Source organism: Crinia signifera, chromosome 1 (assembly GCF_055691185.1).
Source record: "Crinia signifera chromosome 1, ASM5569118v1, whole genome shotgun sequence".
NCBI classification, from domain to species: Eukaryota; Metazoa; Chordata; class Amphibia; order Anura; family Myobatrachidae; genus Crinia; species Crinia signifera.
The window spans coordinates 290,785,418-290,808,429 of NC_139217.1; the positions used below are offsets into that span (position 1 = coordinate 290,785,418).

The 23,012-nt window shown below is 41.0% G+C and overlaps 1 protein-coding gene across 2 annotated transcripts in view; it reads right to left on the bottom strand.

Annotated features, from left to right (window-relative positions):
- Positions 1-3,580: 3,580 nt before the first annotated feature.
- SNAPC3 (small nuclear RNA activating complex polypeptide 3) overlaps positions 3,581-23,012 on the bottom strand; it is a 29,951-nt gene continuing 10,519 nt past the window's right edge. For both annotated transcript variants that reach the window (XM_083185788.1, XM_083185780.1), the window contains 7 exons: positions 19,629-19,710; positions 15,802-15,906; positions 12,204-12,353; positions 9,855-9,937; positions 8,509-8,673; positions 7,820-7,927; positions 3,581-4,902 (listed from right to left, as the gene is read on the bottom strand). In XM_083185788.1, coding sequence (XP_083041914.1) covers positions 4,755-4,902; positions 7,820-7,927; positions 8,509-8,673; positions 9,855-9,937; positions 12,204-12,353; positions 15,802-15,906; positions 19,629-19,710 — 841 coding nt within the window. In that variant the 3' untranslated portion in view covers positions 3,581-4,754. The remainder of the gene's footprint in view (positions 4,903-7,819; positions 7,928-8,508; positions 8,674-9,854; positions 9,938-12,203; positions 12,354-15,801; positions 15,907-19,628; positions 19,711-23,012) is intronic.

Below are 23,012 nucleotides of genomic sequence, written 5' to 3' on the forward strand. Positions count from 1 at the left end.
GCACATTTCTGCAAGACTGCCTAGGAGAGGAAGTAGAAGGGGAGGAGTTAGTCACTATTAATTATTCTTAAGTGCCCATGCTCCCTGTGGTTGCCCTTCTATTCCCCTCTAACTATCCAGTGTCACCTATGGAGTCTGAGAAAAGGATTTAACATTAAGTACAAAATTCCCTTTTTTTTCCACTCTTTTTTTTTTTTACTTCTGCCTACTTTACAATCCACATGGACTACAACTGAAAATAGTAAAGTGGTCCAAATGCAGTGGTAGCAAAGTAATGTACCTAGCAGAAGCATGGTGAGTGAATGTGGTACACTAATGGTTGACTAAACCTTTTCATGTGTCAACCATTTCCATGTAGACCTTTTGCTCATGTTGACCTTTTGGGATGTACCTAAATACTGTTGATCTAATTACTATAGACCATATGATCCATACCCACCAAATTCAAGCCTCTGGAGCAGTGCCCTGTCTTGGCACACTAGTGTGCCTTGAGCTGTTCTCAAGTGTGCCCCCAGATCTAGAGATGCCCAAACCAGTTTACAGCCACCACCAGTTCAACTGTTATTTACTGGTCTCTTTTTTTCATGTAAAGGGCCAATGCATTTAATTTTGTTACCTGCGGGGACCAATGTGATTGTTTTTTTATATGGGAGCCAATAGGTTTTTTTGTTTTTTTCCTGTAGGGAACAGTGTGTTTTGCCCTGTGGGGATCTCATGGTGTGCCTTAGCAATTTTAAAAGTTTATTTAGTGCGCCGCAAGGTAAAAAGGTTGAATATCATTGCTCTGGAGAAACATCCAGAGATTTTCACTGCGCTATGCAAAACAATCCTCTCCCCTCCGTTGGCGCTGGGCAGGGGAAAGCTGCTCAGTGTGTATGCACTGAGTGGCTTTCCCCCCCTGCGATGAATGCTATCATCGCAGTCCATACACGCTGGGCATAGTCACCCAGTGTGTATGGACCTTAAGAGTGAAAAGTCAAATCCAAAATGTCTAATCAGTCATTTCTTATGCCTGCAGGAGGTAGAACTAAACAATCTGCACACATATGGTAACATTCTCTCAAAGATCAATGGGTTATAGAAGAATGGATACAATCCAATACTCTGTTAAATTTATAGTAAATCACAGTCTACAAGCTTTAATCAAAGCAGTTGAATACATGTATTCCTCAGGAGAGTTCTGCACTATCTACAAACAGAGAAAACTTAACAAGTTTGGCAAGGTCAGACAACTTTATATAGGAATCAGTGAATTTGAGCCTCTTAACTGCCAATAAAGGGAGTTTTTATGCAAAATGATGAATTTCATATTGCAGGATCAGTTCAGCTATATAAGTTCTGCAGGTTCTGGATAATGAGACAATATATAAAATCCAATAGTCTATTTTTCAGCCTGGGAACATCTTCAAGAAGTCTTATCTTCACTTCACCTACAATTTCTAGGCTTATATTGAATAGAACAAAGTTACTCTTTTAGAGCAATAGCCTCTCAAAACAGCACATGCCATCAAGTCAAGATTTCTTCTGCACTGGTCATCATTGAGAATCGGTCTCTTATACTAGTGTTTTTCCAATTCAAGCCCCTCATATCATAGATGTATCGAGGCAATGGTCCAATCCTCCAACAGAAGGGTCGTGCAAATATTAATCAAGTTGAAAAATCCACATTCCCTGATCATGATCTTTTCAATCAGGATCATGGAATCTGGTGTTTTTAATTTTACGGATTATTGATCATCACTGACTGTAAATCAGTGGTGCCGGCTGGTCAGGCAATAGTGGCTAATATAGGGGCCTGTAAATCCTCATGGACCCTAACAGCATGTGCTGTCAAGGTATCTTCAGCAATAATTAGTATCATCATGCAGTTGGGGTTCCATGAGAATCTTGTTTGGGAAACACTGTCCTATACAACAGAAATAGTTCCCTGGGCAATATATATATATTTAGTCACCAGCAAGATAATTTGGTGGAATAAGGTAGTCTTCTCTAGATTAAAAAATAAATATCAGCCAGTCTAACACGAATAGGAAATTTACAGACACATAAGAATGTCACTCTTATAGTCAGTATAAATAATAATATTGACAGATTTCTGTAATTCAACAGAGTCTTTAGCAGTTATCAGAGTAGCAATACCTTTAATCCTCAAACACTTGAACTTGTGGCATTCATAAATTACCATGGAGACCCAGATGCACAGCCATGATGATGTATTCCTTCTGTAGGAACCTAGAGTCTTTCAGGATACTGTGTCACAGGCAAAGATAATACACTGGGTGATTACCTAACCACAGGAAAGTGGTTCCAGAACATTTTGACTTTATAATAAACCAGAATATCAATGTATCAAGGTGTTTCATAGTGCCGATTACAGAAAGGGTTGACTATCCGATGAAAGTTTCAAAACTTTTCTTATATGCTCATTTCTTATATGCTAAGAAAGAACAAACACAAATCAATTATAGAAATTCTATAATTCTGGTCAGAAGCCATGGTTCCCACTGGCTTGGAAGAAGGCTTCAGGAGAACCATTGCCTCTTCAACTAGATGTGGTAATTAAACATCCATTATTTCACCTAATTGTTCAGCAGCTAAAATAAATGTCATGAAAATGGAGCATAAATCACTCAGAGAATCCATAGTCTACAGCAAACCATTGATTTGTAGGGTTAGGGGCCAGTTGGAGGTTGCGCCTGCCTTTATAATACCGCTTCCAATCTGCATCCATAACTTAGTATATTTCCGATTTTGATGCATGTGAACCGGGGTCTAGCTGCAGTGTAAAAGCGCCACAGTGAATCTACCGGGTCAAAATAGATCAAGTTGATCAAAACCTGGTATTTTGAACTGTTTAAAAAGAAGGATCCAACACGGTTCTGAGACGATTCATTTAGCAGTGTGAAAGCATCAGATCCAGTATTTTAAACCCAGGACTCTGCAAAAGGAGGTAATAGGCTCTCTCCCTGCATGATGTCACCAGCCAGATCAGGAAACAACAGAAAGCACATTGGAAGGAGTGGAGAAGTGTTTATATACAGCATACTTTACAGTGCATTACAATTATGGCAACCTGGAGTGATGAGGTGATGAGGGAGTTGCTGAGGATCAGAGGGGAGGTTGCCAGACAAATAACTGGAACGGTCAATCTTTAAAAACATCGCAAAGATTGCTGCACTGCTCAGAGCACTCCCCAGTCCACCTTTTTAGTGTATAATGTCATATGTGAACCAGAAAACTTAATTTAGATTAACATTACACTGTTTTCTATGGGTGCACCAGGTTCATTGCGAAAGGCACCAACCTGGTAATAAACCGGCTTCAACATTTGATGTGAAAGGGGTTTAGCTTGCTCAGACCTGATTCGGAAAAGTTTTCAAATACCGTGTCAGAACAGTGTTTGCAAAGTGAAAGCAGTATTCACTTTTCATTTTGTTTAAAAAGGTACAAAATTATATTTTATTTATAATTATTCTATATACTATAATTAACCCATATTTATTTTCCCATAATTAACTATACATTTTCCCCTATAGCTCATACAGACAAAATGCTAGTAATCATTCTAAGAGGCTACCACTTGTTATCAAAAAGTGTATTTAGTTTTGTGGGATAAACAATATTCATTCAAAATACAATACTAATTGTGCAGACATCCGCTTTCATATCAGCAACAGCCAAAACTAGTAAATACATATAAAACATGATGCAAAACAAAAATAGCTCTTAATACAAACTTAACAAGACTGTGTGCTGCTATCATTAAATAAAGTAATCCCTTGGGGGGTAAACAATTACGATTGGTGTAAATCCTAATTAAACATTAACATTTTCTTTTAGTTCAACTATAATTTTATAATGCTAGAAAAAAAATACATAAGAGATTGCAGTGACTGATCTGGCCATAGGTGTGTACACACGGGGGCGATATTGGCTGAAATCGCTGGAAATATGGGTCGCTGAACGACCATATTGCCAGTGATTTGGAGTGCTGCTGGCGATAAATCGCCAGCTGCGCGCTCCCCTGTGCACTCCCTAATGGTCGCTGGTCGCAGGAGCATGCTCCTGCGACCAGCGACTTCCCCCGGCGCTGAGCAGGAGGTCCGCGGAGATCAGCGGCAGGATTCCCTTCTGCTGCTGCTCCCTCCTCCGTTCGGGTCTCTCTCGTCCCCGCCGCGTGATAGCAGCAGCAGACGCTGCTGCTCCCCCCCGCCCCCTGACAGTAGCAGTGTCTCCTTTTCATCGCTGATGAAAAGGAGACACTGAGCAATATGATTGCTGCCAATATATTGCTAGCAATATATCGCTAGCAATCATATTGCACCGTGTGTACTCAGCACATCATAGTCAACACATGAATTCTGCTCATGCTGTAAATTACTAGGGTAAAGTGGAAACAAGTTTATTTTGAATTCTCCCACAGACACACAAATAAATCTAGATGAGCCCTACCCTATGATAATACTTTCCATCTTTTGCAGACCAGTCAACAAACATGACTAACACTGCTCTATATAAATTGCACATAGGTAGTTTAAGTGCCTACACCTTTTTAAAGAAACCTATATGTACATAACAGCAGACTATATAATCTGTACACTCTGTTCTTACAAATTTTAAGAAACAGAGTTTCTTCTATCAGAAGATTTAAGCATAATTCCTACATCATCAAACATTCATTCCTTCTGCTTGGAATGTATCACTATGACCTTTGATATGTAGAAATGGTTAATTTTCCTGAACAGTCTTATACTTTAATTAAATGTTCCTGGGTCAACATAAGCATATGCATGAAAGTCCCCAAGTTTATTGCCCTGTGTGTCATAATGCAGCATCTTGAAGCAAACATCACAGAAGAAGCAAGGGTCATCTGGCGCAAGACTGTCGTTGTTTGTCACCCATCTAAAATAGAAAAAAGATAACATTAGAAGGTCTAGCAGAAACATAACGTAGACACTGTACTTTGCATCAGTCTTTTTCCCAAGATGCTGTGCATATGGTGAATGAGCATGCACTAAGGGCACAAATCCAGTGTCTGATAAGTTGGTCACTAATTTGCGCTTAGAAGGAATGTAACTAACCACAGTCTTGGTGAGCACTCCCTATAATGTGTGTGTATGTTCCACGATAACTCTCAGAAGCTTTAACGAATTTCTTCAAACTTTGCACACTACCTTATCATCGTAAGGGACAATTTAAGTTGGAAGATGGAATTGGATGACTCCTTATCAGCTAAAGGGGAATGGTGGTGTGCCGGTGGTTCACCGCTGGAGGCACCACTGGCGCACTCTTTGATTATAGTGGCATGCCCAGACATTTCTTGGGAGAGGGGTTAAAGGCCTATAAGGGTCCATTAAATGAAAAACATTTTCACTTTACAAAACTTTTGAGAATTGCATAAGCATATATTTAAGACTTGTAATCTTATGGACAGATTGCAGAGAAGAACATACCAATTTAGGTTTGTTTCTCTGTACATTTCTCTCGTACAGTGCTGCATGTGTAAGTCTACACAGAGACTGATGATATAACAAATTATAACCAGCAAGAATCGGTAACACACATTTACAGTACAAATTTTTTTTCCCACTAAATCACAAAACATATAAAAATACAACTAGATGTGGTAAGTTGACAGTAAATATATCACAAAAAAAGAACATGTATAAATTGGCAATATTAGTATGACACTTCAGACATATGGACATGGAAGGAAGGTTCATAACACATCTACGATGAGGAGAGAAGTTTGATGAAAGACGTTAAGGAAATGCTCACCCTCAGCATCCTATAGTCAATCATAAATGCTCTACAAATGTTTGTTAAAGAAGTGATATTGGACAGCCAGCAGGCCTCCCAAGTGCTACCCGCCTAATGCTCAAATACTTCCCTGGGGAAAGTATAATGATATAGAATTGCCTGTTTCTGCGGAATGGGTTGTGTACAGAGGTAGTTAAAAAGATTTTGTCACTCAGCCTCAGATGTTTGATTAACGGAACTAAAGTAATATTGGACATGTAAAAATGCAAGTGTATAAGCCTTTATAATATCAATCTTTTGAAGTTAAGTGGTTTAGGATTCTGGTCATTTACCAGTGACTAGGGGGGATGGTGATATGCCATTCTGAAATTCAAGGTTTTGTAACAGTGGAAGCTGGAGGGATTTGTGGGCTTCTCAAATTCAAATTATGATGGAGTATATGTCAAACAATCTGATTATTTTGCAGTTCTGTGGAAACCTCTTGGGCATGTAAATGGCAAAAACTAATCAAGTTATCATAATAATAATAATGTTATTTATATAGCACTTTTTCCTAATAGGACTCAAAATGCTTGCATTACCCTTTTACAGCACAAAATACAAAACAAATTTAACAAGGGACATTACTGAGATGTTTGGGTGAACAGGAAAGCCTTAAATATTTTTGAATTGATATCATCAATAATGGATATCGATTCCAGGGAAGTAACAGCTTAAATCTCTGTAATACCCATCCGATCCCTACAGTTGAGCAAATTACTACATGACTGGGTGTATCTGTGTTTATTAAATTTACCCTGTCCAAATAGGATAATACAAGATGAATCCCAGCTCTTAAGTTAATCAGACATATTTATAACAGTTGGAGTAGCAGTTAGTCAATAAAAAGGTCAACAGAGTTCTTTAGCAGTTGGATACCCAGATAAGTAAAACATAGTGCCATTGGAGGGAAATAAAACTCAACATGGAACAGAACAGAACAGAGTTACTGTACATTAAGTAACATTGCTATAAACCTACTAGGGTGATTATAAAATCCAGAATTCCGGCCAAACAAATGTAAGATGTGAGCCAGAGCGAGGAGAAAAACAAAATGCCTAATTAGGGCTATTTCACATGCTCCGGCTCCTGCCGGGCGGCGAAACTCTGTACAACCAAAAGCCGTGCTGCACACAGTAGTCAATAATGGACACGATTGTGTCCATTCACACGGGACGGCCACGGCCCGGTCGCCTGGTTGCAGCCGGATCCCACCACTGGAAAGGGCAGCTGCCGGGCTGTGGCCATCTCTGTAGTAAACTTCTGAGTCGGAGCGTGTGAAACAGCCCTTAATCTAAAAAATACACTGTCAAACTCCGAAGCTTTGAGCTTGACATATAGGTTGGACCAACGTACACACTCAATAGAAATGGCTTCCTTATAGGGATCCTAGGTCTATCAGGACTACCTTTTTCTAGTGTACTGTAATCTGCCGAATGAATAGACATTCATACAATGTATGTAAAATAAACATTAAACCATTCTAGGCACACAGAATGAGCCAAGCTCAGACTAACTGAAACAAAAAAAAAAACCTTTACAGTAACCAATAATAATCTTACTAGTAAAAAGAGGGTTAAGACCTTTCTCTAGCTCTTTCTTTGGAAGGTGAGACCTCTTTGCTTAGTTGTGATTACTAGATAAAGCACATAGGCCCTTATTCTGATCGGTGCGGCCGGATCCGATTATGCTGCCAGGACCGTGCGTGCGAAACCCCGCCTTCCATACGGATCGCCAACTCCGTCCATACGCGGTAAGAAGCTGGCCGAACGGACCGCACGTGTATTTTTCACGGAATACGCCTCCTCCATCTAAGGGAACCTCCCCCATCATTCGATGGTCGCAGACCATCGAATGCAGGACCGAGTGCTCCACCAGCTCCCGCAACCTAAGACCACACGGACATTTTTCTGTGCAAAAGCAGGGATCTGGGCGGGCAGCTGACATCCGGCGATGTCATATGTAAATAAATAAAATAAATAAATAAATAAATAAATAAAATGAAATCATCATCACTTACTTCGCAATATACAATTTACACACAGCGCACTTTCTTGTCCAAAACCAGTGCTTTCTGATATGCAGAGGATAGAGGCTTCTATCTAAGCAGTCTTCATGGTGTATTAGCCTTTCCAAAGAGAAGGAGAATTGCTAAAGTAAATCTCTATGGTCTTTTATTGAGCTAAAATACCAAATGTAAGGGTAAAATCCTCAATTATGTGAAAAAAATATGCAAATGGTATTTCCTGCAAATTTCTCTACAGGATGTCTGCTGAATAAGAATCTGAACAAGCGAGAATGATAAGCGTCTGCCCTATTTAAGCACTTACACAAGCAAATATTATAAATAAGTAACAGTGTGAATATAAATAGATATAAGGCAGTAGCGGTAAAGGCAATACAAATAAAATTGAGACGCTAATGAGGGGGATGAATGCATTATGTAAGTATAGTATTGTACAAGTTAATCAAATCTGTTAAATGAATATTTTGTAGTGATCAGACAACGGATTGATGTCAATATAATTATATTAAATGACTTCATTAAATTGACCCATATTGAATAGGTAATAGGTTTTGCTAGAAAAGTAAATGGTAAGACGATTCATATGGTCAGATGATCAGTAGGGAAAAAAAAAAACCAGCAACACTGGGTGCAATAGCTAGATAATAATACATCAGCGTAAACTACCAAAATAAGTTGCCTACCTTATATCTGTGATGGTAACAATGTGCTCACAGTCTCCTTGATGGCAGTACAGGTAAGGGAAACCTAATTTTATATGTAGGTCGTTTAGTGTAAAATCTTCCATCTTTGCCATTTGAAATTTCCCATGGCCTCTATCACGAGACTCAGCCCACTCCACTATAGTTCTGCAAGACAGTGTAAACAACAATATCAGCAGGGTGGTGGCATTTGTACAAGTAATAGGTTTTCAACAAAGAATTGATTCTGCAATTACCTTTATGGCTTCATATTAGGATGACCACATTGGACAACATCTGATTGTATGACACTCGTGGTTTTTAAATAATCGGGCTTCTTGGCACAAGTTGGATCCATGATATTTGTTTAGATGATATTGACATATAGTTACTATTTATAATGCTGTTTCCTCCTTTCTATTTTCCGTTGTAAAAAGTGCTTATGCCCAATTGGCTGTAGATTACATCAGGATAAATAGATGCAATTTGGCACACACATATATTCTATATACAAATATAGCCACGCTCATAGTATCCATGCCCATCGCCACATCCAAAATCTGAGGCAACGGGTTTAGTCCCGTCGCCACGCTCATGCATCTAACTACCATGGTTCATAGTAATGTGGTGATGTTGCAGCATAGCAATTCCACAAAACGGGTGTGACTTTGGTGAGCCAAATTGCCACAAGCGACCATATCACGGCTAGGATGGCCAATCCCGGTATTGGGATCGGCAGGTTCCCGAGATTTGGTCCCAAAAATGCCGGGATTTGAATCCCGGGACTGGACCTTCCAATCCCGGGATTCCGGGATTAACTGCGCATGCGCAAATCTATTGCCAGGCAGCATCTGAGCGCCCGCTCAGGCGCTGCCCCTGTGTTCCTGATCCCTGGACTGCAGCCTGGAGCAGGTATGGGCAGTGCTGCCTGCGCAACATGACCTCTGACCATCACGATGCACAGGTCGCACCACCCATATTCGCTCCAGAGTCAATCATTGCACACCTCTGAGTCCTGCAGCCACTGCTGTCTGCCCGCTCATGTAAATAAATGAGCAGGGAGGCCGGAGTGGGGGGGTGCCCCTGCTCACCGTGTCTGTGCCGCATACAGATGTCGATACCGGGATTAAGCATTTTTCAATCCTGATTCCCCGGGATTGAAAAAATGCCCTGGGATTGGCATCCCTAATCACAGCAACATCTGTACAATGACATTACAATTTATATCCAACATGAACTCATAGACTAAAGTTAATTTTTTATCAAAAACCAAGAATGTTCAAGTTTAGCAAATTGGTCAGCATGCCTTCAAAAAACACGTGGGTGGACATAACAAGGGAGCACTGTACCTGCTTATCTCTCTGCACTCAGGATATCTCATATCATTATAAAAAACGCCTTCAAAATAAAAGAAGGCAGATTTGAAGAGATCCTGTAATAAATAAGAAATTGAAAAAAAAAAAAAATATTTAAACTGTGTGATTGCTGACAATATTTTATCATCCCCACACTGAATATTTTCAGATGGTAAGTTATATATATTGCCACTACCCTGAAAGATCCAAACAACAAACTAATTAAAATGATGCATCTCTGGAACATAGAATGTGTTGCATTGTGAGAAAGCTGTCTATTATACTGCACCAAGGACTACCTTTATGTACCCACATAGGGAAGTATTCAATGTGTGCAGATATTTCAGACAGCCGGAAATGTGGGCACTTTTTGTCAAGAATAGGTCGAATTTACATTCGACCTATTCAATTTATCCAACTGTCAAAAACCACTTGGCTCGGCGAATCCACTTTTTTTGTCAACAATGGCTGCAGATTTGACAATTTAGTGGCCATTTTAACAAAGCCGAATCTGCATAAATAAAATGTTGGCTGCATTGAATAGGTATGTGCTGATATTTCCGACTGTCGGGAATATCAGAACACATTGATTATGCCCCATAGTACTGTATGCCATTCTGGCAGCCTGGTCTAACTTCTAGCCCTGTCGTAAACGATTTCTGTTTTTTTCTGACAGTGAGGCAGATCTATGGCTATCCTATCAGATCTATGGCTATCTATCCTAAGTCTATTGGATTTGCCACCAGTCATCTTCTGGATCAGACTCCATCGAACATAAGTGCCACCAGGCTGTTTTTGATATGTGCATCTGGTTTCCAAACACGCAGCCACTGGCCCCTTCTGGCTATCACTCAAGAGGTCATTGACATTGTAGATAAAAGATACCACATATAGAAAGGCTTCATCTAAGTAGTACACGACACTCGGTGCAAATTTCAACGCAAATACTGTATAGTAATATTTTCATCAATGTCAATATAAACTGCAGTACCCCACTGCCTTAGGGCCATGGAGACGGATGCCATGCTTGCTGTGAGTGAGAATGCTGAGGAAATATGTAATTTTTCATAAGCTAAATTTCAATTTTTTTGTATTTTATAATTGAAAGAGGTTCCAACTGCCAATGGGATGGAGATAAATTCTGCATTTACCCTAGGAACTGTACACAAGGACATAATTTGGGTTCATTCGTTCAAGCCTAGATAATCCAATTGCTTTATGGCAAGAAAAACTATTCCTTATTTCCTGTGATCTTCTAGTAGCAGCTCATGCTCTACTCTTTGCTCTGATACATCCCTGTAATTCATGGTTTTACAGATGTTTATTTTAAACAAAAACTCCCCTATATCCAGACTTTGGTTCTTCCCGAACCTTGTCTGATCATTAGGATCATTAAGTTAGTCATCCAGATGTGTTTCAGAGAAGGTGGAACCACTTTCCATATCAAGGCTTGTCTGAGACCTAGATCTGTTAAAACCTTGCAATGCTAGAAATTATTTGGAAACAAAGATTATTTTCATCCAGTTTGCAACGGATTTCAGAGCTGAACTGGATTAACCACAGGCTTGGAACAATCGTTATAAATCATACTATCCTGATCAGCAGGCAGAATTTGTCACAGGCTTCTTACAGGGGTTTTTCTCCTTCCAAGTTTACAAGCAACAGCATGTAAGGCATAAAAAGCCATATCCGAATCTATACTCTTTAAGCTAAACCAAAATGCAGCAACCCTTAACAAGGACTTACATTGCAAGGGTGCTGACTGGCTGTTAGGGAGAAGGCTAAAGGTCCATAGAAGTATTTCACAAGGTGCAGGCAGCAAGAAATTCATAGGGCAGAATGCAGCACTATTCACAGTGTGTGGGGTGTCAATCATTATGACCCACGACCGGCATAAAGTGCGGATGCATTCAGCATGGCACAAACCTTCATACATTTGTATATATTATATAGAATAAGAAACAGGGTATGCACTAAGTCTTTAACTAGCAGCCCATAAGAGCCAAAACAATGATACCCAAAGGATAAATCAGCTTTTTCACCAAGTGTGTGTGTTTTACATATGATGCGTTTGTTCAGTTAATTTGCTCTAAAAATCTTTCTTATTACCATGCTTAGTTGTGATTTCTATAGAAGTATTTTCTACAGTATTTGTAATTTAACAAATTTTTTTTAAAGTATACGGTTTGAGCAGCAGTATTGAAAACTTGGGCGCAAATTATATTTTCTAATCAAAGTTACACAATTTCAGCACTTTCTACCAGACACATATTACTAGATTTATACCTTACAATAAAGGTTTATGAAGAAAAGCACTGTTTCAGGAATTTCCATTCTTTTTACCTTACAAATGTTTTCAGGAGCCATGTCTGGGTTGTTACTGAACTCTCCGCCAATCTGAAGATCGCTCACACACTTAATGGCATCACGTAGTTCTGTCAGTTTCTGACTGCCAAGCACCAAAATAGTCTCATGTGGTTTGTATTCTTTGTGCTGAAAAATCCATATACGAAAAAACGACTAATTATTTGAGAAAAGTTAATATTTCTGGATTAGAAAAATAAACAATTCCACCACAGATTCAGATAGGCAAAGTGTAAAGTATGCTCCCAGTGCTCTACTAATTAGTTAAACCAGAGGGTAAAAAAGTACCTTTTACACTATGTCAAAATAGTTCTAGAAAATTATTAAACCAGAAATAAAAGAAAAAATAAATGTTAGGATAAAATGCATGTGGAGATTATTACAACCTTTGTGTGCCACATCCCTGAGCAATAAAACATACAGGTTGAGTATCCCTTATCGAAAATGCTTGGGACCAGAAGAATTTTGGATAACAGATTATTCCGTATTCTGAATATTTTTATATTTCAATGTGGTATCTTAAGGTATATATATTAAGGTATCTTAAGGTATATATATATATATATATATATATATATATATATATACACACACACATACACACATTTCAATGTGGTATCTTAAGGTATATACATTTATGTTGTATAAACACATCAAACACATGAAATACACACACATATTATATTTGTGCATGAAAAAAGGTTGCAAAACATGAAACAAAGGTTGTGTACAATATCAGGCACTGAATTTGAATGCCAAGCAATCATTTTCTTGCACATATTTAGTGCCAGGTACATATCATGTCCTCAGTAGTGCTGGTACAGATGTCCCCAGTAGTGCCAGGTACATATCATGTCCTCAGTAGTGCTGGTACAGATGTCCCCAGTAGTGCCAGGTACATATCATGTCCTCAGTAATGCTGGTACAGATGTCCCCAGTAGTGCCAGGTACATATCATGTCCTCAGTAGTGCTGTTACAGATGTCCCCAGTAGTGCCAGTTACATATCATGTCCCCAGTAGTGCTGTTACAGATGTCCCCAGTAGTGCCAGTTACATATCATGTCCTCAGTAGTGCTGGTACAGATGTCCCCAGTAGTGCCAGGTACATATCATGTCCTCAGTAGTGCTGGTACAGATGTCCCCAGTAGTGCCAGGTACATATAATGTCCTCAGTAGTGCTGTTACAGATGTCCCCAGTAGTGCCAGTTACATATCATGTCCTCAGTAGTGCTGTTACAGATGTCCCCAGTAGTGCCAGTTACATATCATGTCCTCAGTAGTGCTGTTACAGATGTCCCCAGTAGTGCCAGTTACATATCATGTCCTCAGTAGTGCTGTTACAGATGTCCCCAGTAGTGCCAGTTACATATCATGTCCTCAGTAGTGCTGTTACAGATGTCCCCAGTAGTGCCAGTTACATATCATGTCCTCAGTAGTGCTGTTACAGATGTCCCCAGTAGTGCCAGTTACATATCATGTCCTCAGTAGTGCTGTTACAGATGTCCCCAGTAGTGCCAGTTACATATCATGTCCTCAGTAGTGCTGTTACAGATGTCCCCAGTAGTGCCAGTTACATATCATGTCCTCAGTAGTGCTTATAGAAACAACAACAAAAAGTATATTCCAGAAACTATGGTTTTCGGAATAACTTGGATAACAGATATTTGTATAAGGGATACTCAACCTGTATATAGTTCCAGAGAAATGATACATTATCATCCTGGTGCATGCATGCTGAGTAATTTCTGTGCACAGAAAGCACCTGCCATTGTCAAGTGCAAGTGTACGGTAAATGCATAAAGAAGTAAAAACCTGTTTGGCACAATGGGGCAGATGTATTAAGCCTTAACAAGAGATAAATTAAAGTGTGATAAGGAGAGATAAACTTCCAGCCAATCAGCTCCTTACTGACTTTTTTCAAACACAGCCTGTAACATGGCAGTTAGCAGGTGATTGGCTGGACGTTTATCTCTCCTTATCACCCTTGCATTTATCTCTTGTTATGGCTTAATACAACTGCCCCAATGTATCTGGATGTACCCTTTGCACTGCAAACAGCCCCACTTCCACCACTCAAACAGAGCTCCCCTGTGGTGAATATATTTAGTTAATCCCATTTGGATCCTGCTTAATCAGATTTAATTCTGGATAGTGGTAGATGCTCAAATAGTTTAGTAATACCACTCAAGTGCATGAGAGGAAGGGGTTAATGCTGAGTGAGTAAAAAGACAGCTCAATGAATGGTATTAGCAACCAATCTTGAACACTACATGATAATAGAATTCAGAGATATTGGTTACATATACTTGCACAACTATATGATATGCCCCCAAGCCATTGTCAAGGCTTCTCTGTACAGTATATTGGGGTCCCTAGCGCTATATCGAGGTGCAGGGTGCAGCACCCCAAAAAAAACATTTATCATTCTATATTTGAGGCTAAATCCTCAAACACACGCTTTCGGGGGTTAGCCACAAATATTAAGTATCCCCAAATGTATCAGTAGGGACTGCAGCAGGAATCTCTGATCCCTGCTGCGATCCCTCCTGCACCTCCCCCATAGGTTGCTATGGGGGATGCAAAGCTGCCTGATGTATCAACATCGGGCAGCAGTGCATCGCAACCCTGGGCTCCTGCCATTCTTAGATGGAGGTAGCTCATTTTAGCCTATGAGCTACACACCGCACTGCATACACTTTATTTTTGCACCTTCCTTGAAATAGCGAGCCACATAAAGGGCTGGATTCAAAAAAAATTCGCACCAGCAGCTACAAGAGGTCACCAAAGAACAATTCAATTTAGCTAAGTAAGGCACATATGGCTGCTGATGCCCTCATTTCAGCTCAGCCCCCGGGGTGGTGAGCTGAAATGCATGAAATGTCACCCATTTTGTTGTGCAAACTAGACTTTTTGCATCGCAACCAATTATTTTGTCATGTTTAGCCCCTTTGTGCGCCTATACCTGACCTTAATGGGCACGATTCAGCATTAACCCCTTCAGTGGTGGGTTTTTTTGGGGAGCGCTCCCCACTGGGTGAGTTTTTTATGGGGAGCGCACCCTAAAAAAAAAAAAAAAAAAAAAACACCACTGCCTCCCTGGGTCCGGGCAGCGCCGTTGAACTGTCAATCAGCGGCTGCCCGGACCTGCGCACCCACACCCCTTCCCTGTCCCCGGCAGCCAGCTTGTCATAAGACGGTGCCTGGGACTTCAGTAGAAAACCTGGAGGGGAGGGGGGAGGAGGTGGAGCGGCGGAGGGGAGGGGGGAGGAGGTGGAGCGGCGGAGGGGAGGGCTCTAAACAGTGGCAATCCCGAGAATTTTCCAGGCTTGCCAGACTGGACACTGAGGCACAACCCTGAAAAATTCTCGGGATTACCACTGAAGGGGTTAAGCCAGAAAAAAAATCACTTTAAATGGGTGATCGGGCTTGATATCACAATTGAATCTGGCACAAAGTGGCCATTTAATGCAAGTTTCATCCTTCATTAAAATAACTTGAAATTGTTTTGGCTTTCCTTCTAAAAAGACTACAGTTAATATATAAAATAAGGTAAATTCTAGATTCATATACTCAAACCTTTTGAAAAATGATGGGATATAAAATATTCAAGGTTAGCACCAACTCCCCTTCATCAATCATGTCAGCCAAATCCTCTGGCCTTGTTCCTAAAGCTCGAGATTCCTACAAATACAGTAAAAAAGAAATTTTTCTCAACAAAACAGATAACAAGTAGAAATATATTTTGTGCACTGTCGGAATGGTTCACTTTTGCCATTTGTTGTCTGAATAAAAAAAATATATAAAGATTGAGCTGAGTTAGCATATCACTTGCTTGAGAACTAGAAAAGAATGTGGGGTTTTATTCTGGTGTTCACGAATGCTGTGAAGACAACTTTACACATACTTGCTGCACATACTTTTTGTACTGCCCGCGGATTGCATTGCATGCAAAAAGCATGCATTGCGATGCAATCCAGCCCATAACGCATCGCAACGCACACTGCTATTGCAGCATGTATGGGCACCTTTAGTATTAGTGCTTTGCCACAGCTAAGTAGCAAAGTTCGATACTTGTGTAGTTTCACGGCGGCACTGAAATTGCATTGCATGTGATCGCGTGTGATGGTACTTTTGTAGTTTCACAGCGCCCCTGCCTGCATCGCACGCAAATCGCATGCAATGTGATTTAGCACACCCCCAGTATCCATGTCACCCCGAGCCCAATGAGGGACGCGGTACGCGTCTTTCCGACCTGTTCATACCCACACTATCCACATCGGCTTGGAGATGATTTTATGAAGTGTGGTAAGCGCAGCTCGCCACCGAGCCCGAAGCTTGGCGAGCCCTGCTGAAAACGAGCCCGAAGCATGGCGAGCACAGCGGAATACACGTGCACTCGCCACGCTTCAGGCTTGTTTTCAGCGTCCGCTTGCCACGCTCTAAGGCTCGTTGGCTCGCCACACTTGGATGTGGGGGTATGAACAGGTCGGGAGGACGTGTACCGTGTTGCGCTCGCCACGCTTCGGGGTGACGTGGATAGTGGGGGTGTGCTAAATCACATTACAGGCGATGCAATGCGATCCGCGGGAAGGGGCCACTTGAAACTACACATGCGATCACATGCGATGCGATTTCAGTGCCGCCGTGAAACTACACTCACCGTCATCATTGCTGCTCAAATCGCGACATGTGACTTCTGTGGCGATTGGTGCAATCCCATCGCCATGCATGCACATCTAATTCATTCAAGCGGCTCGTAGAAAGAATTGAGCAGCATTGTCGCAGAATGGCAATTTTAGTGTGACAAACAAGCACAAAATCGCAGAAATGAGGAGCAAGGCTACATCTGTATGTGGACACATCTTGTAAATAAATGTGTGTAAGAACTATGTATTCACATGTGTATGAGAAACACAGAGGTAGAGCAAATCTCACAAGCTTTAAACACACAGACAGCAGGGCTTGCCAATACTGTGGAGGCTGAATCCTTAGCCTAGTAAGCCTACAGATGCATTTAGTCAATTGTTCATACTCCCAATGGCCAGGTCGGGGAATCAGAAATAGTAAACATGTCTAAAAAATTCCTATTTCCTGACCATAAACGGCTAATTGGTCATTTTAAGCATGTTTAATTTCTCATACGGATCGCCTGCCATCCATGGCGATGACAGCTGGTTGGGTAATTGTGGCTATTGATATATGGGGGCATTCAATCCATGCTTTACATAAATAGTTTTAAAATGAAGGGGAGCTAAATAGTTGTTTTTTTCTTCCGCTTAAACAGTCAATTACGGAAACCCAGAGGATCGCTTCTGTCTTGAGTGACCGTATTTTCACTAGGGGTCTGATTCAGACCTGTTCGCTAGGCTGCGTATACTTGCAGCCTAGCGAACAGGTCAGTGCTGCCCCGCCAAACATCTGCCTCCCCTCGCTAGCATGCGATGGGATGTGTACGAGAACATATCCCCTCGCATGCGGCCAAAGGGGGGACAAATCATTTGATGGTGGCCAACCATCGAATGATTTCTCTCCCCTTAAGCAATAAAAGTCAATCTATATTGACTTTGATTTCTGCCACAGATCGTCAAAAAGGGGGAGGGCTCTGATGTCATGTGATGTCAGCAGCCATCGACCCACCTGCATCCCCAGGGGAACACCCAGGGCCAGATGCGCTAAGCTTCAAAAGTGATAAAATGGAGAGTGATAAACAGCCAGCCAATCAGCTCCTACCTGCCGTGTCACAGACTGTGTTTGAAAAAAATGTCAGGCAGGAGCTGATTGGCTGGCTGTTTATCACTCTCCATTTTATCACTTTTGAAGCTTAGTACATCTGGCCCCCAGTGTTTTCATGGGGACGCACATAAAACGCTGGGCATTCTCCTGCTGCCAACCCCTTAGCCACTGATCCAGGTAACCCACACCAAGTTCCGCCCAGTAGCCAATTGGCATAAAATTGGCACTGCTAATATTTCCCCTCGCATTTCCAAACATCCATCCAGTTTGCAGCGTAAGCACATTTTAGATTTATGTTTTATGATTTACATATGTTTGGATTTACATATATACTTTGTAATGTGCATTAATATACGCATTATTACCAATATCTTAACTAATGGGCAGCGTGGATAATAAGAAAAAAATGAAATGCACTGATGGTTAAAGGAGATGTGAACCATTAAGTGAAATGAGCTATGAAGATTAAAATCACCATAGAGACATATGGAGAGAATAGGTAACTGAGCAATACTTTCACTTGGTGTAAAAAGATCTGAACCAGCACTGCTTTTGTAGCTTTCTTTGCCTAACACTAATGCCCCTTTCAGACCGCACTTTTAAAACGGTAAATTGCCGTTTTTTTAGCGTTTTAAAACGGTAATGTGTGCGGTCTGAAAGGTCCAGTCCCACTTAACCGGTTAGAAAATGCCGTTTTTTCTAACCGGTTAAAATGCAGGGTCCTACCCGTTTCTGAACCGGTATTTTAGCGCAAAAATCGGCTCAGAAACGGTATTTAGGACCCAGCCAATGAGCTGGGTCCTAAATTCAGCACAGTGAATACTTAATGAGCGCTCATTAAGTATTCACAGCACTGGAGCCCCCCCCGCGCGTGTCGACACCCCCCGCGCGCGTGTCGACGCCCCCCCGCGCGTGTCGACGGCCCCCCCGCGTGTCGACCCCCCCGCGCGTGTCGGCGCCCCCCCCCGTGTCGACTTACCCCGTGCCGGTATCTCCGTTGTGGTTCCCGGCACTGCAGCTCAGTATGCTCGGAAAGCACTTATGAAAAAAGTGTCTTTCAGAAAATGGCTGCCCTCCATACGGAAGACAGTTTTTTTAAACAGGGTTTCCTATGGGGCAGCCATTTTCTGGAAGACACTTTTTTCATAAGTGCTTTCCGAGCATACTGAGCTGCAGTCCACAACGGAGGTACCGGCACGGGGTAAGTCGACACGGGGGGGGGGGCGCCGACACGTGGGGTGGGGGGGGCGTCGACACGCGCGGGGGGCGTCGACACGCGCGGGGGGCGTCGACATGCGCGGGGGGCGTCGACATGCTCTCGGTCGACACGCGAGGGGGGGGGGGGAGCTGCACGGAGGGGAGGGCTGAAGGCTGCACTGGCTTTGACCCTGTATTTGGAAAGTTTCCAAAAACGGGTCTGCCAGTGTCAAAAAATTGGCACTTAAACGGTAATATACCGTTTAAGTGCTGCGGTGTGAAAGGGGTTTTATCTGGCAGACCCGTTTTTGGAAACGTTTCCAAATACAGGGTCAAAGCCAGTTATGCGGTCTGAAAGCAGCATGACTTATAATGCTTCATTTGATTTCATTCTGAAGTATGTAATATATAAACATGCAACAGTAGGTGTTCAGCTGTCTGCATCGTATCTGGTCCAGATGCAAGAGACTCACCATCTCGTGCAGGAATACTTCCTGTCTGTATGCCCGGTCAATGATCAGATTTTTACGCCGTTCCACCACCTTTTTCCGTACTCTAAGAAAATAAACACAAGACATTTAATAGCAGTGAGCTGAAGATAAAACCATTTTAATAAAGGCCTAGCATGGGAAAAACACAGCAGATGTAGCATTTATTGTCCAAGGGAGACCTCACGCGCATTTAATCCCACCTTTATTGCCACATGGATTGCAACTGCCAATAATAAAAAAAAAAGCCATCTCCTACTTTTAATGCTTCACCATGTACAACCTATATGGTGATCTTTGGTTTCATAAAAATAATTTCTAAACTTAAATGATATATTCATAATTATAATTTTATATTACGGGTACCAGAAAAACTTTTTGGGATGTAATTCGTATTTAGATATAATGCTTCAATAAACTTATGTTCAATTAATGATTTACATGTAGGTACTATTTGGCGATAGAATAAATGAGACTATCCCATTACTGACCCAACAGGACATGATATGTTACTGCCACTAAATATGTGCAAGAAAATTATTGCTTAGCATTCAAATTCAGTATCTGAGATAGTACACACACATTTAGTTTCACGATTTGAAACCTTGTTTTATGCATAAAAAAAAAATATTTATGTGTATTTCATGTGTTTGTACAACATAACTGCAAGATACATCATTGAAATATAAAATTTTCTGAAATCCGGAATAATCCATTATCCAAAATTGTTTTGGTCCCGAGCATTTTGGAAAAGGGATACTCAACCTGTAAATGTATTGCACATTTCTTATATCTATATATCTATATACTGCTTGCCATTTTATCTCCAACTTCAGGGTCATGTAATTAATTTTACAAACAAAGCTGGTTTACTTTCTATGTGTATGGGAATAATTCTCATAGTATTTTTTTTATGAATACAGAAATAATCACCTTTTGTCTAAATGAATTACTTTTGCTATTTGAGGAAAGCATAGAAATATGTGCTCTGTCCCATAAGCAGACATTCAAAAATGTATCCACTGGGCATATGAACATGATTGGCATTCTGCATACCAGTGCAGACATTGCTTCATTCTATAGATTCCCACTGATACCTCACAGACACAACTTCCCTGTCAATACATCAGAAATAGACTCCTGCAAATTTTGTCTCATTTAGTATACAAATATAGGTCATTGCAGAAAACAAATGATTACTGTATGTGCCCTACATAGTAAAGTGTTATAATAAATCAGTTCCTATTTTGGAACCTGTCAAATATGAAGGATTCCTAATATTTGATAACTGAACAGATGGCAGCTATTTTTGTGCATCCACACTGTTATCACGACCGCTTGCTGACTCCTAATATCTCTGGGGAAATGGGCTGGAAATGCACAGCCTGTAATACACACATTTTTACTGGAGATAATTGTTAAGACGAATATCTGAAAGGCAAAGGATCAAGACTGAGCGGCAAATATCGTCATTCTCACAGTTTATATGTCTGAAGAATTGTAACTAGTGTAATGAATAAAAACATAAAAGCGTCTTATCAGCTGCAAAGGGCAACTAATTATACATGTTATCTGTAGCCTGTCACGCAGACTTACTTCTTCAGTTTGTTTTTTGTTCTATATGAACATCACAGTGAATGGACATGGAAAAACACAAATCTGTGCAGACTGATGTAATGCTCCGCGTGCATTATGCCTTTTGAAACAGATCAAAACCTGTGCCTAAGTTATAAAGCTATAAAAACCTCTCATTATGTAAACTGCACATATTGGTTTAAATCACTGGCATCTCATAATCACCAGTAAAAAAAAAAACATGACCCTTCTATAAAAAAGGGCACAAAAGCATATGCAGGCCCAAGTTATACAAATAAAACTATTTGTTAGCTAGTTGAGCAGTTCCTATGCCCCGTACATACGGGGCGACCTGTCCTCCGTACTGAGCGACGGGCTAAAGCACGATCGCTTAGCACACATTGCAGTACACCAGCGATGCACCCCGCGATGGCTGTGCAGAGAGATCGTGCTTAGCGGGACTTTGCCTATTGTTTAGCCCTGCGAAAATCACTGGCTTTCCCTGTGGGCGATAGCAACGCATGGGACCACACATCGACATCGCTGCTGGGCATACACATGGAGCGATTAGTGCTCCATTTCTAAAGTCAGATCACTTAGAAATGGGTCGGAAATCACGCCGTGTGTATGCCGCTTTATAGACTAGGTTGCTAGACTAAAAAACGTAGGCGCCAGACAGATAAAACATTTATCCAGGTTATCCACTAATAGCATTTCTACAGGATATCCACTTATAAAATACACATATACAAATACATACACACTTATATACTAAGTATATGAGGTATATGACCATTTTTTCATTTTTAGAGATGTGTATTCCTTTTTAGGTAGATTCATATTGTGGCGTCTCTGCGCTGTGGATACTATAAAACAAACTATTTACTGCAAATCGGTCCAGCTAGATTGCTAACGTGTTTGTTGCACAATATAACCCAATCCTGCAGCAATGTTGATCTATAATAAACAGTTACTGAAGGTCGAGAGTGTTAACCGACTTTTTCTGCTGCTTTGACCGGCGCTAGCAACGCCTAAAACTTTCCAGAGGAAGTCACAGCTAATTAAAAAAATATATATTTATTATTCTGCTATGCACAGTCCCTGGCTAGGGAAACAAACAGCCAGGGACAGTGTCGTGTGGTGTGGAAAAGGCAGATGCTGTCGAAATTAATAGCTACAGTTGTCAGTACGGTCAGTGCCACAAATGGTGCCCACGCGCTGTGATTTTGGGATGCGCTTTGAACGGTTTAGTTCAAAAAGCATCACTTGTAGTTCAAAACCTACAATGTTTCTTTTGGCTTGAAATGCAATGCGCGCTTCCGCGTAGTTCATATCTCAAGCCAAAAAGAAGTATGTGCAGGCTGTACTTTTTGTACTAGATCGCATCTAATTCCAATCACATGCTTTTGTAGCATATCACATGCGGTTTGAACTAGATGCCATGTGATCTAGTACAAAACGCACCTAGCATATATCGCACCGTGTGTGGGCACCTTAACCGTTCATAACTCTGCATCCTATATACCGGTAAGTATAGTAGTGCTGATAATGACCGTGGCAAATATGCTGAGGACTTCCCTTTGTTACATGCAGAGAAGCAGTAAGTGCAACATATAATGTGCAGTTATCTATATGACAGCTATAACTATTACATACATCTACCCCTACTGTAGTATTTGATAGCAACCCTTAAGGAATGCAGCATTTTTCCCTTATTCGTTGTATTGTGGCTGAAGGTTCTCTATTATTCCTGTTGACAGTAAATTGAAGGGCCATTATTCATTAATCAGAAGT